This window comes from Manihot esculenta, chromosome 1, assembly GCF_001659605.2.
Source record: "Manihot esculenta cultivar AM560-2 chromosome 1, M.esculenta_v8, whole genome shotgun sequence".
Classification (NCBI taxonomy): domain Eukaryota; kingdom Viridiplantae; phylum Streptophyta; class Magnoliopsida; order Malpighiales; family Euphorbiaceae; genus Manihot; species Manihot esculenta.
Window position 1 is genome coordinate 9,984,639 of NC_035161.2, and position 25,018 is coordinate 10,009,656.

At 42.4% G+C, this 25,018-nt stretch overlaps 1 protein-coding gene across 4 annotated transcripts; it reads left to right on the plus strand.

Annotated features, from left to right (window-relative positions):
* Positions 1 to 18,810: 18,810 nt before the first annotated feature.
* LOC110618075 (protein SAP1) lies at positions 18,811 to 24,996 on the plus strand. 4 transcript variants are annotated; one of them, XM_021761108.1, is made up of 17 exons: positions 18,811 to 18,943; positions 19,281 to 19,497; positions 20,230 to 20,351; positions 20,458 to 20,546; positions 20,641 to 20,676; positions 20,805 to 20,898; positions 21,153 to 21,195; positions 21,289 to 21,386; positions 21,725 to 21,789; positions 21,937 to 22,433; positions 22,512 to 22,599; positions 22,695 to 22,838; positions 22,948 to 23,513; positions 23,611 to 23,749; positions 23,859 to 23,927; positions 24,258 to 24,389; positions 24,525 to 24,996. In XM_021761108.1, the coding sequence occupies exons 2-17, from the start codon at positions 19,286 to 19,288 to the stop codon at positions 24,636 to 24,638; spliced, it is 2,508 nt and encodes an 835-aa protein (XP_021616800.1). In that variant the 5' UTR covers positions 18,811 to 18,943; positions 19,281 to 19,285; the 3' UTR covers positions 24,639 to 24,996. The 4 variants fall into 4 exon arrangements, with proteins under 4 accessions (XP_021616800.1, XP_021616808.1, XP_021616827.1 ...); XM_021761116.2 differs by having other exon boundaries at positions 18,823 to 19,064; XM_021761135.2 differs by lacking the exons at positions 18,811 to 18,943; positions 20,458 to 20,546 and having other exon boundaries at positions 19,358 to 19,497.
* The last annotated feature ends 22 nt before the right edge of the window (positions 24,997 to 25,018 follow it).

Sequence of the window (25,018 nt, forward strand, 5' to 3'; positions counted from 1 at the left end):
GAAGTGAGCAGATTTGGTGAGTCTGTCCACAATCACCCATATGGAGTCCAATCTGTTGGACGTCGCCGGTAACCCCACTATGTTCTCCCATTTCCACTCTGGAATAGGTAGCGGGTTAAGCATTCCAGCCGGCTTCTGATGTTCCAGCTTCACCCTCTGACACACTTCGCAGGCTGACACAAACTGTGCCACTTCTTTCTTCATGGCTGGCCACCAATAAACCTTTTTCAGATCTTGATACATCTTGGTGGCTCCGGGGTGAATGCTGTATCTTGCATTATGAGCCTCTCTCATAATGTCTCCTTTTAGCCCTATGTCATCTGGTACACATAAACGACTCCCATAGCGGAGGATCCCCTTATTGTCGAATCTGAACTCGCTGTCTTTGCCTGACTGAACAGTCCTGGCAATCTTCACTAACTCTGGGTCCTCATGCTGTTTCTGAGCCACTTGCTCCAGAAACACAGGTGTCACTCTCATCTGGGCCACTAAAGCACCTGTACCAGACAACTCCAACTGTAGACCTTCATCAATGTGCTTGTAAAACTCCTTCACCACTGGTCTCCTCTCTGCCGTGATGTGGGATAGACTGCCTAGTGATTTCCGGCTTAGGGCGTCTACCACGACATTCGCCTCACCCGAATGATACTGAATCTTGCAATCATAGTCACTCAGCGGCTCTACCCATCTCCTCTGTCTCAAATTCAAATCTCTTTGACTCAGAATGTACTGCAGGCTTTTATGATCTGTGAAGATCTCACATTTTACCCCATAGAGGTAGTGCCTCCACATCTTGAGTGTAAAGATTATTGCTGCCATTTCTAGGTCATGTGTGGGGTAATTCAACTCATGCTTCTTTAGCTGCCTAGAAGCATAAGCAATCACCCTTTCATTCTGCATAAGCACACAACCCAATCCCACTCGGGATGCATCACAGAAAACTGTGAAGTCCTCATCACTAGATGGCAGAGCTAACACTGGTGCTGAAGTCAACCTCTTCTTAAGCTCTTCAAAACTTTCTTCGCACTGGTCGGTCCACACAAACTTCTGATTCTTCCTGGTTAACCTGGTTAGAGGAGCTGCAATTTTTGAGAAGTCCTGAACGAACCTCCTGTAGTAACCTGCTAAACCCAAGAAACTTCTAATCTCTGTCACTGAAGTGGGTCTAGACCAGTTAGCCACAGCTTCTACCTTCTTGGGGTCTACCTCTATTCCATTTTCTAACACCACATGCCCCAAGAATGAAATGCTCCTCAGCCAGAACTCACACTTAGAGAACTTGGCATACAAGCCATGTTCCCTCAAGGTCTGTAGAACCAACCTCAGATGATGGGCATGCTCCTCTGCATTCCTGGAATACACCAAGATATCATCTATGAAGACAATAACGAAGTGATCCAGGTACTGGCTAAACACTCTGTTCATGAGGTCCATGAATGCTGCAGGGGCGTTGGTTAACCCGAACGGCATTACAAGGAACTCAAAATGCCCATATCTGGTCCTGAAAGCTGTCTTTGGCACATCTTCTTCTCTGATCCTCAGCTAATGATACCCAGATCTCAGATCTATTTTAGAGAAGCAACCCGCTCCTGCTAGCTGGTCTAATAGATCGTCGATCCTTGGCAAAGGGTATTTGTTCTTGGTAGTGACTTTGTTCAACTGCCTGTAGTCGATACAAAGTCTAAGGGATCCATCCTTCTTTCTCACAAACAAAACTGGAGCACCCCAGGGTGAGGTACTCGGTCGGATGAAGCCCTTGTCTACCAGCTCCTGCAACTGCTCCTTCAACTCTTTCAATTCTGCTGGCGCCATCCTGTAGGGAGGGATAGAGATCGGTCGGGTTCCAGGCATCAGTTCTATCTCGAACTCTATCTCCCTATGTAACGACCCCAAAAAGGACCGTCACCGGCGCTAGGATTCAGGTCGGCTTAAGGCCGCCAGAACCCGTAGCAAGCCTGCTATACTCTCTGTGTACCTGTAAACCTCATACATGATCATACATTTTATGTGAAAATAAAACTCTTTTCTGAACCAAGGCTCAACCTGTGCATGCACTATCTCTGTACTCTGTACTCATGTACTCTGTACTCTGTATCCCTGACTAGAGCTTGCTCTAGATGGGTTAACTCATACCTGTTAAGCCTGGTTTTCACATACAGGAAAACATATATACATATACAGATCATGTACAACACATACATCACTAGGTCAAGCTACAACTATTATATCTCTTTAATATTACATGTCCACTCTAAGCTATTACAGATCTCTTTACTTTTTCTGTACTCTGCTGGACTGTCCCTTCCTGTACACTGTACACTGAATACTGAACCTGCAAAACTGGGGTTAAGGGAGTGGGATGAGCTCTATAGCCCAGTGAGTAGAACAGTAAAACATCTCAGTAAAATATGATCTCATGGAATGCACCATATCACAGACAAGCCACATCAAGAGTAAACCTGTCACCACATAGTCCCAGTAACTCTGTGCCAGGGCGTAGAATCGAGCACCTGGTCTTCCTGTCATATATGTATATGTGTATATAACACCTGTGAACTTACCATTGCCAGGGCGTAGTCAAAGGCTCCTGGACTTTACTATATACCTGCCAGGGCGTAGTCAAAGGCTCCTGGTCTTTGCTATACGTGCCAGGGCGTAGTCAAAGGCTCCTGGTCTTCCTGTCTGTGACTATTGGATCATTCAGTATTTACTCACATCATCAAATAACAATGCAATGCAACATATTCGTGAATACTAATGTAATCAACCTATGGCATAATCATGATGCATGAGATATGCTAAAAGCAGTTTGTGGTTCAATTAAAAGTTATAAGTTTAGTTCCACTCACCTCGGGCTAACTGGACTGACTGACTCTGCAGGTTCTGAATCTCTGGAGCAGTACTCACTGCTGCTCTCTCTGGTTCCTCTGGTCTGTATAAGCACATAAAGGCTCAAATGAGGGACCAAACAAGCTTATGACCAACTCTAATAAACTCCCCAAGAATCCCCTTACACTCACTCTAATAGTCATGCAAAACAAGCAAAAGAAAGCTAGACAGAACACTTTCGGCGATAGGTTCGGCGGCCGAATGTCCTCTCCAGAGACGAAACTCAAGCACCTTCGGCGGCCGAATCTCTATGTTCGGCGGCCGAACCCTTTCGGGGGCAAGTTTCGGAGGCCACAAGGCACTCCAGAGACGAAAGTCTCTAACCTTCGGCGGCACCTTCGGCGGCCGAATCCCCCAAACAGAGCCGAACATGCACAACTCGCGGGGGCAAGCTATGGCAGCCTAAGCCACCATGCAAGAGGTTCGGCGGCCGAATGAACTTTCGGCTGCCGAACCTGAGTTCATCCAGAACTCAGTTTTAATGGCAAACCATCTCCCTCTTTCCTTCAACTTCTCAAACCATGCAAACTTCACCTCCTCAACATACATATACTCATGTATATGATCACAGGGGTCCAAAACTAGCTAATAACCCCAAATAACAAAACAAACATACATATAAACATGTAACCATGCATAATTCTTTAAAACTACCATTAATACCCTAAGCATGCATCTCCTTCCTTTATCCCCATAAACTCAGAAACATTTACACATGTTCAAGTGCATCACTTACCTCCTGTAGCAAGAAGCTAAACACTCTGAACAAGGGAAAACGGATCACCACTTCTCACACTCTCAAACTCTCTCAAACTCACTTTTGTTTCAAACCCTTCAAAACTTGGTGAATGAGCAAACTCCTGCATGAGCTGCTCAAAACACTTGCAAATGAGTCATAGAAGACGTGGCTAATTCATGGCAAGAATCTGAGGCCAACATCTGTCAAAAGCCATGACTCAGCTTGGCTGGCCAACTCATCGTCGGCTGCCCAATGACATGCAAGACCATGCAACATTCGGGGGCCGAACTTCCCTTCGGAAGCCAAACACTTTCGGCGGCCGAACTTACTTTCGGCGGCCGAACTTGGCTCAACTGCCTTAGGTCATTTCAACTCAAAACTCACTTCCCTTAACCTTAAAACATTTAAACACATCATAACCCTTAATAACACACAACTCCTACCCTTAGATAGAATCCCAACACCCCGGATTCCGCCAGATAATAGGAATTCCGGTGCCGGATTTTAGCCGGGTATTACATTCTCCCCTCCTTAAGAACATTCGTCCTCGGATGTTCCTAAAACACAAAACAAAACACAAGGAGGAAACTCACCTTAAAACAAATATGGATATTGCTGGAGCATAGACTCCCGCGTCTCCCATGTGCACTCTTTTAGGTTATGGTGGTTCCATAGAACTTTCACCATCGGAATTTCCTTGTTCCTTAGCTGTCTGATCTGCGTGTCCAGAATCCGCACTGGCTGCTCTATATAGGTGAGATCTGTGTGAATCTCCACCTCAGGCTCACTCAGAACCTGATTCGGATCTGACACAAACTGTCGTAGCATAGAAACATGAAATACCGGGTGAATCCTCTCCATAGAAGCAGGTAAATCCAGCTTATACGACACATTTCCGATCCTCTGCAACACCTCAAAGGGTCCAATGTACCGTGGAGCTAATTTACCCTTCTTCCCAAAACGAACCACTCCTTTCATTGGAGATACTTTCAGCAATACCCAATTACCCTCTTGAAATTCTAACTGCTTCCTGCGAATGTCTGCATAACTTTTCTGTCTACTCTGAGCTGTTCTGATTCTCTCTCTGATCATGGGCACCATTCTACTGGTAATGTCTACTAACTCTGGCCCTGCAAGAGCTTTCTCTCCTACCTCTTCCCAGCAAACAGGGGATCTGCACTTCCTCCCATATAAAGCTTCATAAGGAGCCATCCCAATGCTAGCATGATGACTGTTATTGTAGGCAAACTCCACCAAAGGTAGATGCTGCCTCCAAGAACCGCCAAAGTCTAACACACATAGGCGAAGCATATCCTCTATGGTCTGGATGGTCCTTTCTGACTGTCCATCAGTCTGTGGGTGGAAAGCAGTACTAAAATCCAACCTCGTGCCCATCGCACTCTGCAGACTCCGCCAAAAGCGGGAGGTAAACTGTGGTCCTCTGTCTGAAACTATAGACACTGGGACTCCATGTAATCTCACTATCTCATCCAGATAGACCTGTGCCAACTTATCCACAGAATAGTTACTCCGTACTGGAAGAAAATGAGCAGATTTCGTGAGTCTGTCCACAATCACCCATATCGAGTCTATCCTGTTGGACGCTACTGGTAAACCCACTACAAAATCCATGGCTATGTTCTCCCATTTCCACTCTGGAATCGGTAATGGGTTAAGCATTCCGGCTGGTTTCTGATGTTCTAATTTCACCCTCTGACAAACCTCACAGGCTGTCACGAACTGCGCCACTTCTTTCTTCATGGCTGGCCACCAATAGATCCTTTTCAGATCCTGATACATCTTGGTAGCTCCTGGGTGAACACTATACCTCGCATTATGAGCTTCCCTCATAATGTCTTCCTTCACACTGCCCCTATCTGGTACACAAAGTCGACTTCCATAGCGAAGGATCCCTTTACTATCAAATCTGAACTCTGCATTGTTGCCTGACTGAACAGTCCTGGCAATTTTCATCAACTCAGGGTCCTCATGCTGTCTCTGAGCTATCTGCTCCAGAAACACAGGTGTCACTCTCATCTGTGCTATCAACGCACCTGTACCAGACAACTCTAACTGTAATCCCTCATCAAAGAGCTTATAAAGCTCCATCACAACTGGTCTCCGCTCTGCTGCTATATGGGATAAACTGCCTAGTGATTTCCGGCTTAGGGCGTCTGCGACAACATTCGCCTTACCCGGATGATACTGGATCTTACAATCATAATCACTGAGCAATTCAACCCATCTTCGCTGCCTCAAATTCAGCTCTCTTTGACTTAAGATGTACTGTAAACTCTTATGATCAGTGAAGATCTCGCATTTAACCCCATAGAGGTAATGCCGCCACATCTTAAGTGCAAAGATAACTGCTGCCATCTCTAGGTCATGGGTAGGGTAATTCAACTCGTGCTTCTTCAACTGTCTAGAAGCATAAGCTATTACTCTATCATTCTGCATCAATACACAACCCAATCCCACTCGAGATGCATCACAGAATACTGTGAAGTCCTCATTACTCACAGGCAGAGCTAACACTGGTGCTGTGGTCAATCTCCTCTTGAGCTCCTCAAAGCTCTCTTCACACTGGTCTGACCAGATAAACTTCTGGTTCTTCTGAGTCAATTTGGTCATAGGAGCTGCTATCTTTGAGAAGTTCTGAACGAACCTCCTGTAGTAACCTGCCAGTCCCAGAAAGCTTTTAATCTCAGTTACTGTCGTGGGTCTGGGCCAGTTAGCTACAGCCTCTATCTTCTTGGGATCTACCTCAATACCCTCTGCTGATACTACATGTCCCAAGAAGGAAATGCTCCCCAACCAAAACTCACACTTCGAGAACTTGGCATACAAACCATGCTCTCTCAGTGTCTGCAAAACAATCCTCAGATGCTGGGCATGCTCCTCTGCATCTCTGGAATACACTAAGATATCATCGATAAACACAATGACAAAGTGATCCAGAAACTCACTAAATACTCTGTTCATGAGATCCATGAATGCTGCAGGGGCGTTAGTCAACCCGAACGGCATCACTAAGAACTCATAATGCCCATATCTGGTCCGAAAAGCTGTCTTAGGCACATCTGCCTCTCTGACTCTCAACTGATGATACCCAGATCTCAGATCTATTTTCGAGAAACAACCTGCTCCAGCTAGCTGGTCAAATAGATCATCAATCCGAGGTAAAGGATACCTATTCTTGATAGTGACCTTGTTCAACTGTCTGTAGTCGATACAAAGTCTGAGGGATCCATCCTTCTTTCTGACAAAGAGCACTGGAGCACCCCAAGGTGAGGTACTAGGGCGGATGAAACCCTTATCTACCAAGTCCTGCAACTGTTCTTTCAACTCTGTTAACTCAGCTGGCGCCATCCTGTAGGGAGGTATAGAGATAGGTCTGGTACCTGGCAATAATTCAATGTCAAACCCTATCTCCCTATCAGGTGGTAGTCCTGGCAAATCGTCTGGGAACACATCGAGAAACTCTCGGACTACTGGTACTGTGGCTGGTTCCCTAACCTGACTATCTAGCTCTCTCACATGAGCTAGAAACCCCTGACAACCCCTCCTAAGCAAACGACGAGCCTGAAGGGCTGAAATCATACCTCTGGGTGTACCTCTCCTGTCTCCTCTGAAGACACACTCTGACCCATCCTGGTCTCTGAGACTCACTAACTTTTCTCGACAGTCCAACGTAGCACTATATGCAGATAGCCAATCCATCCCTAGAATGACATCAAAATCTGTCAAGTCTAGAACCACAAGGTCAGCTGGAAGGCATCTACCCTCTATAAACACTGGACTGAAACGACAAACTGACACTGCCACTGATGGGTCACATCTAGGTCCACTGACCCAGAGAGGATACTCTAACTCAGATCTGATCAAACCCAACCGCTCTATGGCTCTCGAAGCAATAAAGGAATGAGAAGCACCAGGGTCCATCAAAGCATACACATCTGAACACCCAATGATGAGATTACCTGACACCACTGTGTTCGACGTGTTAGCCTCCTCCTGTGTCACTGTGAAAATCCGTGCTGGGGCTACCGGATTTCCACCTCGGGAACCTGCTGCTGAAGTAGAGGCTACCCCTCTCCCTCTACCTCTGCCACTACTCTGAGGCATGACTGGAGCTACTGGCCGTACAACTGGCTGTACCACACTGCCTGAACTCATCTGCTGGGATGGTACAAAAGTCATCTGCGGACAATCCCGAGCAATATGCCCTTCCTGTCCACATCGAAAACAAACTGTAGATCCCAACCGACAAACTCCGCCATGTGGTTTTCCGCATCGTCTGCAGACTGGAGCTGTGCCAGAGCTTGAGCCACTACCTATTCCCAGACCTGACTTGACTTTACTCCAGAACCCTTTCCTTGTTCCTCTCGCTCTATCCCATCTCTTACTGCCTGGAGAACCTGAACTGGGGGCCTTAGAACCCGAAGCTTGTGCCCTTGTCTGTTTCTGAATATTGGCACTAGCTTCCATCTTCCTGGCTGCATCTATAATAGAGTGAAAACTCTCCTTCTCAGCTGGAAGGATCAAAGAAGAATACCTGGGATGAAGTCTCATGGTATATCTCCTTGCTTTCTTCTGATCAGTATCATAGGCTTGACCCACGTACTGAAGCAGATCCAGGAACTTATCTGTAAATTCATCAACACTCATCTCATCTGTCTGTCGCAACTGTTCAAATTCAATTACTTTCATCTCCCTCGAACTATCAGGAAAAGCCCACCCTGCAAACTCATTGGCGAACTCTCCCCATGACATACTGTCCATTCTAGGCTCCACATAATTCTTAAACCATTCTCTGGCTTTCTTGCATTTTATTGTGAAACCTGCCATCTCAATGGCTCTCCTATCATCTGCTCCCAATTCACTGGTGATCATCCTAACTGCTCTGAGGTAATCAAATGGATCATCTCCCGTATTGTATTTCGGAGCATCCAATTTCAAGTATTCCGTCATTTGAACTTTACCTCTAGATGAGCTAGGTTCATGCCTGTCAACAACAGGGACTACTGGTTCTGGTGGTGGTACTGGTTCATTTGGCTCTAGGTGTGCTGCACTTGGGCGGGTAGGGGAAGATGGATACATAGGATATGGTGGATAGTAGTGAGGATATGGCATATATGGCATGTATGTAGGATATGGGTCAAAACGAGAGTATTCCGACATACCCTCCATCGGATACTCTGGCTCCTGAAACAAGGATGGATAACCATAATCTAAGGCCTGAACGCCTCCCTCGGAATCGCCCATACCTTCATCCATAGACGGATCAGTCTCCATAGCCTCCCTCCTTTCCTCTGATCTTCCTCCCCTAACTGTTCCTCTTCTGCTCTCGTCTACAGACCTTCTAGGGTCTATTGACATACCTTCCCTGCTAGATCTCTGAGACCTTGCCCTTGGCAATGCAGGAGGACGAGCAGCTGGTCTTTCACTCTCTGGTGGGACTCCAGTCAATCGAGCTGATCGACGAGTTCCTCGCATCTTTACTCTGGAAACACAACATATAACATACCACTTAGCACATAAACATCACATATCACTCATACACATGCAATACTCATGGCATATCATAGCAGATAGGACTCAAAACCCTATCCTAGTGGACATGATTTCCCTATTGTGCTTGACCACTTCTAACCTGTCTGAGCCCAACACTGTCTCTATAGGTCCGATCATGTGAACCTAGGGCTCTGATACCAATCTGTAACGACCCCAAAAAGGACCGTCACCGGCGCTAGGATTCAGGTCGGCTTAAGGCCGCCAGAACCCGTAGCAAGCCTGCTATACTCTCTGTGTACCTGTAAACCTCATACATGATCATACATTTTATGTGAAAATAAAACTCTTTTCTGAACCAAGGCTCAACCTGTGCATGCACTATCTCTGTACTCTGTACTCATGTACTCTGTACTCTGTATCCCTGACTAGAGCTTGCTCTAGATGGGTTAACTCATACCTGTTAAGCCTGGTTTTCACATACAGGAAAACATATATACATATACAGATCATGTACAACACATACATCACTAGGTCAAGCTACAACTATTATATCTCTTTAATATTACATGTCCACTCTAAGCTATTACAGATCTCTTTACTTTTTCTGTACTCTGCTGGACTGTCCCTTCCTGTACACTGTACACTGAATACTGAACCTGCAAAACTGGGGTTAAGGGAGTGGGATGAGCTCTATAGCCCAGTGAGTAGAACAGTAAAACATCTCAGTAAAATATGATCTCATGGAATGCACCATATCACAGACAAGCCACATCAAGAGTAAACCTGTCACCACATAGTCCCAGTAACTCTGTGCCAGGGCGTAGAATCGAGCACCTGGTCTTCCTGTCATATATGTATATGTGTATATAACACCTGTGAACTTACCATTGCCAGGGCGTAGTCAAAGGCTCCTGGACTTTACTATATACCTGCCAGGGCGTAGTCAAAGGCTCCTGGTCTTTGCTATACGTGCCAGGGCGTAGTCAAAGGCTCCTGGTCTTCCTGTCTGTGACTATTGGATCATTCAGTATTTACTCACATCATCAAATAACAATGCAATGCAACATATTCGTGAATACTAATGTAATCAACCTATGGCATAATCATGATGCATGAGATATGCTAAAAGCAGTTTGTGGTTCAATTAAAAGTTATAAGTTTAGTTCCACTCACCTCGGGCTAACTGGACTGACTGACTCTGCAGGTTCTGAATCTCTGGAGCAGTACTCACTGCTGCTCTCTCTGGTTCCTCTGGTCTGTATAAGCACATAAAGGCTCAAATGAGGGACCAAACAAGCTTATGACCAACTCTAATAAACTCCCCAAGAATCCCCTTACACTCACTCTAATAGTCATGCAAAACAAGCAAAAGAAAGCTAGACAGAACACTTTCGGCGACAGGTTCGGCGGCCGAATGTCCTCTCCAGAGACGAAACTCAAGCACCTTCGGCGGCCGAATCTCTATGTTCGGCGGCCGAACCCTTTCGGGGGCAAGTTTCGGAGGCCACAAGGCACTCCAGAGACGAAAGTCTCTAACCTTCGGCGGCACCTTCGGCGGCCGAATCCCCCAAACAGAGCCGAACATGCACAACTCGCGGGGGCAAGCTATGGCAGCCTAAGCCACAATGCAAGAGGTTCGGCGGCCGAATGAACTTTCGGCTGCCGAACCTGAGTTCATCCAGAACTCAGTTTTAATGGCAAACCATCTCCCTCTTTCCTTCAACTTCTCAAACCATGCAAACTTCACCTCCTCAACATACATATACTCATGTATATGATCACAGGGGTCCAAAACTAGCTAATAACCCCAAATAACAAAACAAACATACATATAAACATGTAACCATGCATAATTCTTTAAAACTACCATTAATACCCTAAGCATGCATCTCCTTCCTTTATCCCCATAAACTCAGAAACATTTACACATGTTCAAGTGCATCACTTACCTCCTGTAGCAAGAAGCTAAACACTCTGAACAAGGGAAAACGGATCACCACTTCTCACACTCTCAAACTCTCTCAAACTCACTTTTGTTTCAAACCCTTCAAAACTTGGTGAATGAGCAAACTCCTGCATGAGCTGCTCAAAACACTTGCAAATGAGTCATAGAAGACGTGGCTAATTCATGGCAAGAATCTGAGGCCAACATCTGTCAAAAGCCATGACTCAGCTTGGCTGGCCAACTCATCGTCGGCTGCCCAATGACATGCAAGACCATGCAACATTCGGGGGCCGAACTTCCCTTCGGAAGCCAAACACTTTCGGCGGCCGAACTTACTTTCGGCGGCCGAACTTGGCTCAACTGCCTTAGGTCATTTCAACTCAAAACTCACTTCCCTTAACCTTAAAACATTTAAACACATCATAACCCTTAATAACACACAACTCCTACCCTTAGATAGAATCCCAACACCCCGGATTCCGCCAGATAATAGGAATTCCGGTGCCGGATTTTAGCCGGGTATTACACCCTAGCAGGTGGTAAACCTGGCAGCTCGTCTGGGAACACATCTAAGAACTCTCTAACTACTGGCACCGAGGCGGGCTCTCTAACCTGACTGCTAAGCTCTCTCACATGAGCCAAATACCCCTGACATCCCCTCCTGAGCAACCTATGAGCCTGAAGAGCTGATATCAGACCTCTAGGTGTACCCCTCCTGTCTCCTCTAAAGACAACCTCAGACCCATCCTGACCTCTGAACCTGACTACCTTGTCCCTGCAGTCCAAGGTAGCACCATAGGTAGATAACCAGTCCATCCCTAGAATGACGTCAAAATCTGTCAAATCTAGAACACTAGGTCGGCGGACAAGCATCTTCCCTCAACAAACACAGGACTACACTGGCAGACTGACTCTGCCACAGATGGATCACACTTGGGTCCACTGACCTAGAGAGGACACTCTAACCCAGAAGTCATCAGACCCAACCTCCCCACGGCTCTCGGAGCGATAAAAGAATGAGATGCACCAGGGTCCATCAAGGCATACACATCTGAACAACCAATGATTAAGTTACCTGCCACCACGGTGTTAGATGCATCTGCCTCCTGCTGTGTCATTGTGAAGATCCGTGCTGGAGCTGATGGACCTTCACCTTTGAAACCCGCTGAAGAAGAGGCTGCCCCTCTCCCTCTACCTCTGCCACTGGCCTGAGTCATGGCTGGAGCTGCTGGCTGCGCTACACTGCCTGAAGCTGTCTGCTGGGACTGAGCCATCGGGACTGCTCTTGGACAATCTCGAGCCATATGCCCCTCCTGACCACATCTGAAACAGGCGTTCGTCCCAAAACGACATACTCCATTGTGTGGCCTACCACACCTCGCACAAACTGCATTATCCGCACCAGAGCTTGAGCCACTCCCAAATCCCAGACTGGACTTGACTTTACTCCAGAACTTATTCTTCTTACCCTTGGGCTTACCCCATCTCTTACTGCCTGAAGCTGCTGCACTCAGGGTAGAGGGATCTAATCTTCCCCCACCCGGAGTTTTAGAACCGGAAGACTGTGCCACTGACTGCTTAACTGTCCCCTGAACAATGGCACTGGCCTCCATTTTCCTGGCCATATCTACTATGGCATGGAAGCTCTCCCTGTCCACTGACTGGATCAAGGAGGAATACCTGGAATGAAGTTTCATGACATACCTCCTTGACCTCTTCGAATCTGTATCCAGACTTTGCCCAGCAAAAGGCAACAGCTCCAAAAATCTGTCGGTGTACTCCTCTACACTCATTTCATCCGTCTGCCTCAACTGTTCAAACTCTATCATCTTCAGCTCCCTTGAACTATCGGGAAAAGCCCATCCTGCAAACTCGTTTGTAAACTCCTCCCAAGACATACTGTCCACTCTCGGGTTCACATAGTTCTTGAACCACTCCCGTGCCTTCTTGCACTTAAGCGTGAACCCGGCCATCTGAATGGCTCTACTGTCATCAGCCCCAATCTCATCTGTAATAGTCTTGACCCTCTCAAGATACACAAATGGGTCATCCCCTTTTTCATACTGAGGAGCACCCAGTTTCATGTAATCGGTCATCTTGACCTTGCTCCCACTGGCTGAGCTAGGTCTAGAAGGTTGAGTAACTGGGGCTGCTGGTTCTGCAGGTGGTGGAGGTGGTGCAACATTTTCTGAGGTAGGGTTTGCTGGATTTGGATAGTAGGGTGGAGGTGGATACATTGGGTATTGTGAATATGGTGGGTAGTATGGTGGGTATGGCATCTGTGTGGGATAAGGGGTGAAGCTAGGGTAATCCGATGTGCCTCCCATCGAATACCCAGGGTTTTGTGAGAAGGGTGGGTAGTAAGATGGCTGAACAAATCCCGAGGCCTGAGTGCCTCCTTGGGACTCTCCCATACCTTCCTCTGACATGCTAACTCCCAGACTGCCATCCCTCCTCTGCTCTACATCCATATCATCCCCCATGCCCTCAGACATTCCTCCCTGAACTGTTCCTCTGACTGATCTGCTTCTACCCAGATCCAAAGACCTTCTAGGGTCTCTTGCTGCTCTTTCTCGGTTAGACCTACTAGACATTACCCTAGGCAATGTTGGAGGACGGGCACTCATGCCCTCATCCTCAGGTGGTACTCCAGTCAATCTTGCTGATCGACGAGTTCCTCTCATCCTGTTTTCTGAAAAACAGCACGTAACAAACAAACATTAGCATAATATGGTTCATGTGGGCACACATGAACCCGCATCACATACATCACATATCATAGCATATCATTAATGCACATGCATATTATCATGGCATTTCACATCATCATACAAGACAGGACTCCACATCCTATCCTAGTGGACATGATATTTCCTATTGTGCTTGACCTTCTATAACATCTATGAGCCCGACACTCTAGGTCCGACCATATGAACCTAGGGCTCTGATACCATTCTGTAACGACCCGAAAATCGAACCGCTACCGGCGCTAGGATCCAGATCGGCTTAAGGCCGCCGGGACCCGTAGCAAGCCTGACATGAAACCTGTGAACCTGTTTAATCCCATACATGATCAACAATCATACATAAAAATTTTAAAACTTTTCTTTCCATATACATCAACCAAACTCAACCTGTGCATAAACATTAACATAACATTGATCCCTCTGTGGGATCTCATCAGTGCCCCCAATGGGTGACATAACATATGCTGAGTTGGTTTACATGTACATCATAAAAATCTCTAAGATCATGTATTAAAAGGGATAGCAACAATCTATGGTCAAGCACACCTCTAACATCCATAAACATCATCTCATTACATATCTAAACTGTACTTTTACATTACATCATAATCATTTATCATGTCCACACTAACTATTACATAACAAAACTTCATTACTCTATCCGGACTCCTGCTCTATCCTATACCTGCAAGCCTGGGGGTAAAGGGAGAGGGGTGAGCTAAAAGCCCAGTGAGTAGAACTATAAAACATATTAACACTATACTTTAATGAAATGCATCATAACACAAACAATTCACATAAGGGTTGGGTGAACTTGTCACCAATTAGTCCAAGCTAACTCTGTGCCAGGCCGTAGCATGGGGTCCTGGTCTTCCTGTCATGGACTAATTGGGTCATTCAACATTCACCCACATCAACAACAATCGATGCAATGCGGCATATTCGTGAAAACTAATGCAATCATCCTATTGCATAATCATGATGCATGAAACATGATAAAACATTTAAAAGATTAAGTTTGATTCCACTCACCTCTGGCTGACTCTGACAACACCGAAGCAGCTGAATTCACTGCTGGGGTCCTCGGTTCCTCGGGTCCGAACCTACACAGGTGGACTCAAATGAGGGACCAAACATACCTGAACATAACTATAAACTACTTCCCAAAAACCCCCTAAAACATCATGAAACAACCATGGAAAAACATGCAAAGGAGGCCTGGACAGGGCACTTTCGGCGGCAGGTTCGGCGGCCGAAAGTCCCTCCAGAGCCGAAAGTCAGGCAGGTTCGGCGGCACCTTCGGCGGCCGAAACTCCCAGACAGAGACGAAACTCATGCATTTTCGGCGGCCGAAACTGCCAGACAGAGACGAAAGTCTCCTTTCAGGGGCAGGCTTCGGCAGCCGAAAGGCTGCCTCCCCAGCCATGTTCGGCGGCCGAAAGTCCTTCGGCTGCCGAACCTGGTTTCTGCCAAAGGGCAGAAACTTGGCTCCCTTTGCACATTTCGCCTCCAAACCTTCCAAACATGCATCAAACCTATTCTACAACACACAAACACAAGCATACATGTTCCTAGGGGCCTCAAACCATCATAAACCCCATCTACAACACATCAAGCATCCACATTGCTCAAGAACATACATTTATACCCATAAACATAACCATAACCTAAACATGCATTCTACCCCCATAGATCTACTTAAAACTTACTTAAAACATGCAATGAGCTTAAGATCGGCTCTTACCTCTTGAAGATTGAGAGAGAGACGACCTAAAACTCGGAGGTGGGAGAGAGTGGGTTCTTGAACCTCCAAGCTCCAAAACTTTGCTCAAAAGCTCAAATCTTCAAAACAAAGTTAAAACAAATGAAAATCTTGAAAGATTTAGAGGAAAAACATCAAAGATTGGTGAGGGACGGCGGAGAGCTCACCTTGGCCGAAAATGGAGAAAAAGCTCGCCCGTTTTCGGCTAAGGGACCCTTTTATAGTGGCTGGCCAGACCACGTTCGAGGGCCGAATGTGCCTCCGCATGCATGCCATGTTCGGCGGCCGAACTTGAGGTTCGGCGGCCGAACCTGGACTTTCCTCACTTATGCCTTCGAGGGCCTAAAGCACACCCGCAACGCATGCATGTTCGGCGGCCGAACTTGAGGTTCGGCGGCCGAACCTGAGTTTTCCTCCAATGCTATTTTCATGCAAAAACTCATTTTCTTTCATGCTTAAAACATAAAACACATTAATACATTTTATAAAAATATGGTTTTACCCTACTAGAGGCTTCCGACATCCGAGATTCCACCGGACGGTAGGAATCCCGATACCGGAGTCTAGCCGGGTATTACAGCCATGATCTTTATGGAAGCGATAATATTTGGTTCTATCCTATTTGTCCCCCTTTTGGGGATTAAGCTTGGGCAGCCACTTGATTTCTTTATCATTCTTTCTGATCCATATTAAGATACGAGTTTGTGAGTTATTTAGCAGGGTGTAATTATTATACTTACTCTGCTAGTCATTATTTTGCGAGATGGGGTAGCTCTTGTGATCCCCTTCATTGGCTCGTTTCTCGGACTTTTGACTTAGCTTTTGACTTGCCTTTTTGTCTTCTTTTAGTGTCTGGATCTCATCATCCAACTTGATATATTTCTAGGCCTTATCTATCAGCTGTTGGTATGTCGCCACTGGGTTTTTGATTAAGGAATCCATGAACTTGACGTTATGGGTCCCTTTCTTTAATGCCTCACATGCTATCTCATGATTCAACTCTTTCACCTATATAGCTCCAGTATTGAAACGAGAAATAAAACTCCTTAAAAACTCGCTCTCTTCCTGACGAATCTTCCGCAAGTCCGAGAAAAGCTTTTTTGGAGGTATGCAAGTGATAAATTTGGATTTGAATATTATAGCGAACAGTGTAAAGTTTTGGGTTGGACCTGAAATTAGATGTTGATACCATTTTTAAGCCAAACCATGAGTGTCGATAGAAACACTCGGCATAACACAAAATCATTTACATCTTGAAGTTGCATGGTCATCCTAAAAATGGCTAGATGATTTTGGAGGTTTGTTGTTCCATCATACTTATCAAAACTGGGCAACTTGAACTTGGCAGAAAAAGTTTCTGCTAGTATTTTTTCCAAAAGAGGCAAGATTTCATCCAAACTAAAATCCTATTCCCGTCTCTTTGATATCATTGTATGACCCGTACTAAACTTCCAATCCACTCCTTTCGGAGTCTCATCCGATTCATCTTCAAATTCAGACTTACTTTTATACCATAATTTGATTGCCTCCGTCTAGGCTCTTGGGGTGTTTACGGAAACTTCATCTCTTCTTCCCGAGTCCATCTTAGACGCCTCTTTCCAAGTCTTATACTGCTCGAGAGTAGCTTGCAATCTTTGGATATACTAGAGTATCTGCTCGTTCAAATTATTAAGGTCTTCTTCGTTGATCATTGGAGGCGTATTCTCTCGATTACTTGGAAAAAAAGAAACTATGACTCCCTCGTTGGTAGTGATATTGTCAGCAGTTGCAACACTTTCAGCCATTTCGAGTGAGGAAAAAATGATAGGGAACCGATTGTGATCCAAAAGAGGGTTTAACGGATTCTTCCTGACAATAGAACCAAATGATATTGCTGAGATTAGTTTGATGACGTAATCGGAATGGAGTTTTATTGTGATCAACTAGAATTATGATTGGTTAGAACCTATAAGAAAGAAAGCGTGAGGCGGTAGTGGGTGCTCACGGCAGTCACTTTGATACTCAAGTCAATATCTCGAAGGGGGTATTGATGGAGATAAATATAACATTTTCTATGAGTCCAATAATGATGTGGCCGATTATTCGATAGGGGGCATCGCTAACTAATAAGTTGGCAATCCCGCAATCTTAGGCGAGATGAGAGTGTGTCTGACAACGATAACTCTATGCCGAGACTTGGTCTGTCGGAGGAGGACAGGCCTTATCGTCAAACCGGATATTGAAGTGTCTGGATCACCCTTTTCTTGAGCAAGACCATATTTTCCACTTATTAGATCTCTGTCACGTGGCTTCTATCCTGTGGCGACAGCTCAGACTTTATTTTGGGCGAATATTATGTAATATCAATTATTATTATTATTATTATTATTATTGATCACCGCCGGGCTTTCAGTACCTGGAGGTAAGGCCATACCTTAAAGAAGGACGCAGGCCTAAGGTCCACCAGGCCTTTTTCAAAGCCAACCAGATCACTCGCGCGGGCCCATCTAAAGGGAATCTATCTAGGTGAAGGGACAAGAAGTAGGGGGTAGGCCCAATCACCTCGTAGCTCTACCCGCATGTGTGCCGGAGAGAATTAAATGACTGCCTGGCATGGATAGGAGTCCTGACACATCCGTACGTATGAAGCTGAGTGACAGAGACAACTAGCATTATAGCAGAGAAACAGATATACATCACAAGCAGACAAAAAAAGGGGGTCTTCTTCTTCCTCGGCTCCATATTTTTTATTTTTTCTCTGCAACTCTTGCATATTTATACTACACTAGTTCATGAACCTGATTTGAAGGTTGGAGGGTCTTTACTGGGGTATTCCAGGTAGACCTCTGACCATCTTTCCTTATTTTGCAGGTCATTTCATCAAATTCAGCATTGAGGAACTCATATAATAGGGCAATAGGAAAATCAGATCTATCATGGAATAAGAGGAAAATCAGATTTATCAATTATTATATAATATAATTGATTTAAAAAAATAGATTACTTTTATAAAAAAATTAAAGTAAAATATATATATATATTTCAGTAAAATTTTATTTGTTTTTGTAATAAAATAATTATACTTTGGCAAATATATAAAACTTGAGTAAAATTTGATTTATTTTTATAATAAAATAATTATAGAAATGACCATGATAAATATTTAATATTTTTATATTATGCTATAAAAGATTGACACATCTATAAGTTGTGATGAATAGCTGGCTCTCAACACCAATCACAAATCCTTTCTAATTTTCCACTTCAAAAGCTAAAACCGCTCATATAGCGGAAGGTAACCATAAAAAGATCTTCCATCTCTCCTCCGCCGCCACTCTACCGCCCCTTTTCCCCTCTTTCCCTCTCATGTACGATCCACTTTTTTTGCTATTTATAATTATTTTATTTCAAATAAAATTTATAAATAATAATTTAAAATAATTATAGAATAATCCTTACACCAGCAGTTGAGGCAACTCGCATACCTCGGTACATTTCTCGGTTGTTGTCTGAATCACAAAATATCAACATTATTCTCAAAAGAAAATCGTTAAAACAAGTTTCTTTTTCATTCAAACATGTTAATCCACTCTCTGTTTAGTTCTATATCATAGAAACCGATTTTTCTCCATAGAAAGAGTTCTTTTTTTCTTTTTCTTTTTCTTTTTGGCTTTTGATCGTCGTCTTTGCTTGAATTTGTGAAAGATCAAATGGAACAAAAGCATATGCTGTTATCGGCTTTGAGCGTTGGTGTTGGCGTAGGGGTAGGGTTGGGGTTGGCATCGGGACAGAACAAATTGAATGCAAAAGCTTCGCCTTTGAATGCTATAACTGCAGAGAACTTAGAGCAAGAAATGCTCAGGCAAGTGATTGATGGCAGAGAAACTGGTGTCACCTTCGACCAATTCCCTTATTACCTCAGGTGTATAATCACATTTCTCAATTCTTATGCCAATGCATTTCCATCATGAATCATTCCTTACTTCTTGAAATCAAAGTTTGATACTTCATTTTGTAGTGGTTTGGTTTTTATTTATTCTTTATAACAAAAAAAAAAAAAAAAAGAGTTCTTTTGTTCATCTTATCTAAACTTGTTATCTTTAGAGGATTTATATTGTTGGGTTTTTAGAGACAATGAACCCATGAAAATAGGAGCAGAGATTGATTGTTTTTTCATGAAATAATTGAGTATTAGAGCACAATAATCCTTTTGATTATTTTCAGTGCATGCATATATAATAATAATAATTGGATTTTTTTGGAGTTTTTGTAGCATATGCTTGCATCGTTAACCTTTGAATTTAATTTTTAATTTTGAGTTGAATACGGGCTCCCATTATATCTGGTATTTTAGATTTATTTTCCTTTATTTTTTCCATAGAGTTGGATTTTCTTTTTCTCTTTCTTTGTCTTTTGAAGGTTATTAATTCTTATAAATATTTGTAGATAATGTTTTATGTATGGTTGGATATTGATTTGGAATCATATTTTGGGTTCATCAAATGTAATGAAGACTTAAAATAAAACTTCATGATGGAGGCTACTGATACTGATATAAAACATAGGGGTTCCTAAGAACCATATTATAAAATAACTTCTTATGCTGAAACTTTTTTAAAGTATTATCTAATATCCTTCTTGATTATATTAACAGTGAGCAGACTAGAGCATTACTAACAAGTGCTGCATATGTTCACTTGAAGCATGCTGAAGTTTCCAAGTACACAAGGAATCTTGCGCCTGCAAGTCAAGCTATATTGCTTTCAGGACCTGCTGGTTGGTTACCTGGATTTTGTATTCTGTATGTAGTTAATGTACTTGCATACTTGGTTCACTTGAAGAAATTCTAATTTCAATTTTTACATTTTTTAAAATCCTCAAGAACTTTACCAACAAATGCTTGCGAAGGCTTTAGCTCATTATTTTGAAACTAAATTGCTGTTGTTAGATGTTACCGACTTTTCTTTAAAGGTAAGTTAGAGCATTTGCAAATTTGCAAACTCTTCATATTTTGTTAGTTTCTAGTTTTTGTACTCATATATCAACAATGGTTCGTTTTCTATAGATTCAGGGCAAATATGGAACTGCAATGAAAGAATTTGTGAGCTTTCCTGATTTACACTAATGATCCCTTGTTTTTTTTTTTTTTCAATTATGTTTATATCATGATTTATACTGAAGAACATTTTATATTTATTTGTATTTTAAATGTTTGAACTTATATTGTAGTCTTTCAAGAGGTCTAATTCAGAGTGTACACTGGATCGACTGTCTAGCTTCTTTAAATCACTACCGATCCATCCTCAGAAAGAAGAACGAAAAGGTATAGTAAGAAATACATCTTATTATATGAATTCAATTTCATAATAAGTCTTTGAGTTCTTAAGATGTAGTAAGATCTTTTAAGAGCTTCTAACCTCTATATTAGTCACGATTAACTTATTGAACAATTAAACTAAAATTATTACCTATTTGACACTTGAACTTATAAAAATTATAACAATTAAATACAAATTAGTTATTTTGTCTAATGGTTTTAAAAGACTTATCTTCTAACCAAGAAGATAACTTTTTCAGGCGGTCTGCGAAGGCAATATAGTGGCATGGATATTTCTTCAAGGTAGTGTAGGATAATAATTTTTTTATTGATCTCAATGAAATTTTTTGAGTTATATATTTTATATTATTCCTATTAATGTTCCTACTAGTGCAGGGCAATTGAAGGTTCTTCTAGTGCTCATAAGCTAAGAAGAAATGTTTCTACAACTAATTTAAGTAACCTAGCTTCACAATGCACTGCTGCAAATACAGGTTCTTTCTTTGGAAATTTATTTTTTGAAAGATGTCTTATAGATGTTTTGTTCCATTAAAGAGTGGTGTAAGCAGTGAAGTTGGCTTCTTTTGATTTTGTTTGCATTATGTTTGTACACAAAGAAGCATAGAGCTATCTTATCCTCATTAATTATAGAAATTTCATATCTGCAGATGCAACTAGTTAAACATTCAATGAAGTAGATGACATATACTAATTGACCATTTGATTATCCCTTTTGTAGATAACCATGTCTTCTAATTTGAGACTGAGGCTAGTTTATATTTCACCATATGCTACTATTTTTCTTCACCTTATTTTTTCCCCTTCTCTGAAGCTCCATTGAAGTGCACGAGTAGTTGGTCTTTTGATGAGAAGCTTTTTATACAGTCCCTTTACAAGGTAATTAAACATTTGCTAGGAGGGCTTCAGCTTTCCTAACCATAAAATGGGCGTATCATATGAACATTTTTTCCTGGCAATGTGACATACTTTGTTTCATCTTTATCAAGATAGCAACGAGTCATTCATTTTTTCATTCATATGCAGGTTTTGGCTTATGTGTCTAAAGCCAATCCCATTGTGTTGTATCTTAGGGACGTTGATAAGTTCTTATCTAGGTCACACAGAATATATAATTTGTTCCAGAAGATGCTAAACAAGTTGTCTGGATCAGTGTTGATTCTTGGTTCACAAATTGTGGATCTGGGTACTGACAATAGAGAGGAGGATGAAAGGCTTCTAGATCTTTTTCCTTACAACATTGAGATAAGACCTCCCAAAGACGAATACCATCTTTTAAGCTGGAAATCCCAATTGGAGGCAGATATGAAGATGATCCAAATTCGGGATAATAAAAACCACATTATGGAAGTTTTGTCATCAAATGATCTTGATTGTGATGATCTTGACTTATTATGTGTGACAGACACAATGGTTCTCAGTAACTACATAGAAGAGATTGTGGTGTCTGCAATTTCTTATCATTTAATGAATAACAAAGATCCTCAATATAGAAGTGGAAAACTTATTATATCATCCAAGAGGTAAGATTAGAACATTAGTATGGTACTTCTCCGTTTTAAGGTTCTGCTATTGTAATAACTATGCCATGTGTGAAACAGTTTGTCGCATGGACTCAGTATATTCCAGGAAGGCAAGTCTGTTGACAAAGATACTCTAGATTTGGAAGAACAAGTTGAAGCGTTTAAGGTTATATATATTTATTCAAACTTAAACTTAAATTTGAGAAAGTTCAACTGGCAGAAAATCTAATATTAGTTATTTTTCTTGTTTGATGATTATAGGAAGCAAGAAGGATTGGAACCATTGGTGTGCAGCCAGCAACAAAAGTTGACACTCTGAAACCTGACAACAAAACTGTAGTAGAGAAGTTAGATTCAGGGGTAAAGACAGATGCTGACAATTATTTACCAGCTTCAAAAATTCTGGTACATTTACTGTTTTCATGATATATATTTTATGCATCTCTGCACCTGCATGATATTTATTTACTAGCTTCAAAATATTTAGAAATGTCACTTAAATCCTCTATATCAGGAAGTTCCTGACAATGAATTTGAGAAGCGCATAAGACCTGAGGTGATACCAGCAAATGAGATTAATGTAGCATTTTCCGATATTGGTGCATTAGAGGAGACTAAAGAATCCCTTCAGGAACTGGTAATGCTTCCTCTTCGAAGACCAGATCTTTTCAAAGGAGGACTGCTAAAGCCTTGTAGGGGAATCTTGTTGTTTGGGCCTCCTGGCACTGGAAAGACAATGTTGGCCAAGGCCATTGCCAAAGAGGCTGGAGCAAGCTTCATTAATGTATCCATGTCTACAATCACTTCCAAATGGTTTGGGGAAGATGAAAAAAATGTTCGAGCTTTATTTACACTAGCAGCCAAGGTTTCCCCCACAATTATTTTTGTCGATGAGGTAGATAGTATGCTCGGGCAACGGACTAGAGTTGGAGAGCATGAAGCCATGCGAAAGATAAAGAATGAGTTCATGACACATTGGGATGGGCTTATGACAAAGCAGGGTGAGCGCATCCTTGTTCTTGCTGCAACCAACCGACCATTTGACCTTGATGAAGCAATTATTAGGCGTTTTGAGAGGAGGTACTCTTTTATTCCCTCAGATCTTATATTTTGAGAGTTTCAGATATTAAGACATAATGATTATCTGTTGGACTAATCTCTTTACTACAATGAGCAGAATCATGGTGGAACTTCCTTCTCCTGAGAACAGGGAAATGATATTTAGAACCCTCTTGTCAAAGGAAAAGGTTGAAGAAGGAGTGGATTTTAAGGAGCTTGCTATTATGACTGAAGGATTTACAGGAAGTGATCTTAAGGTTTTCTCTTTGTCTTTTTTTTTTAAAAAAAAAAAAATTTTTGAGGAAGTTTTTGGTGTTCTAATGCATCAATAGGATTTTTCTGACCATGAAATCACTGTGTAAACAGAACTTGTGCACAACTGCTGCTTATCGGCCTGTTAGAGAGTTGATAAAACAAGAAAGATTGAAGGATCTGGCAAGTGACATTTCTCATTCAATTCTCATCTTTGTCTCTCTCTCTCCTTTCATTTGGAATCAAGAATTTTACAAAAATTCAATTTAATTGATTTTTTTCTGACAATTCTCTTATATGGAATGAAAGAATTCAATTCTGGTTAAGTTGAATTTTTTATTTTGAAAGAAGTTAAAATCATGTACGTTTTTGCAAAAATTCATTCGAGTTTTTTTCTTATAAAATGAATCATGTTTCTCCCGTAACATCTTGAGAGATTTTTCTTGCTAAATATGTTTATATTTTACATGAATGCTTGAGGTGAAAATGATGATTGGAATTTCTTATTGGTAGGAAAAGAAACAGAACGTGGCAAAAGTGCAAAAGTTGGTGCAAACTGCAGATACAAAAGAAGACAGTAAAGAGGAGAGAGTAATCACCCTTAGGCCATTGAACATGGAAGACTTCAAACAAGCACATAATCAGGTAATGCATGATATTTGTGTTGCACTTGAAATCATATAAGTGGAGAAGCGTTCTTTCCTTATCGTTCTTAGAATGGTATTCCAGGAATAGCATTTACATCAGTACTGTGTATTCAGTTACGCTTTTGCAATGCAGGTCGCTGCTAGCTTTTCAGTTGAGGGGTCAACAATGAGCGAGTTGAAGCAGTGGAATGATTTGTACGGGGAAGGGGGTTCAAGGAAAAAGCAGCAGTTGTCTTATTTCTTATAAGCACTCACCCATATTCACGCAAGCTCCATTTAATATTTTCTGGGAACAACAAGAAAGCAAATGCGGATAATGGCAGCTTAAGGTAGCTTCTCTATGGGAGAATTATAATAGGGGAGAGAAGATGCTAAACCCAGCAAAATCATCATGTAATATTATGTAGTTGATTTGTGTGTATAATTCTTCAGGTAGACCTGGTATGCAGCTGCTTCATTCTAGGAATAAGAGTGGCTAGCTATTCCACAGTTAATAATCCACAGCGTAGCTGGAGGCCATGCTACTTAATAGAAATAGTCAAATTGTCTAGAAAATCTAAAATTTTCAGTGTCTTTGTCCATTTTAGTTAATTCTTTTATTTTTTCATCAATTAATCCAATTTAAAA

Bases quoted from the DNA above. Each gene is read 5' to 3' on its own strand.
- LOC110618075 (XM_021761108.1), top strand. From the start codon at position 19,286: ATGGAACAAAAGCATATGCTGTTATCGGCTTTGAGCGTTGGTGTTGGC. The intron at 22,600-22,694 runs GTTATATATATT...TGATGATTATAG, and splicing joins AACAAGTTGAAGCGTTTAAG to GAAGCAAGAAGGATTGGAAC. The intron at 24,390-24,524 runs GTAATGCATGAT...TTTGCAATGCAG, and splicing joins TCAAACAAGCACATAATCAG to GTCGCTGCTAGCTTTTCAGT.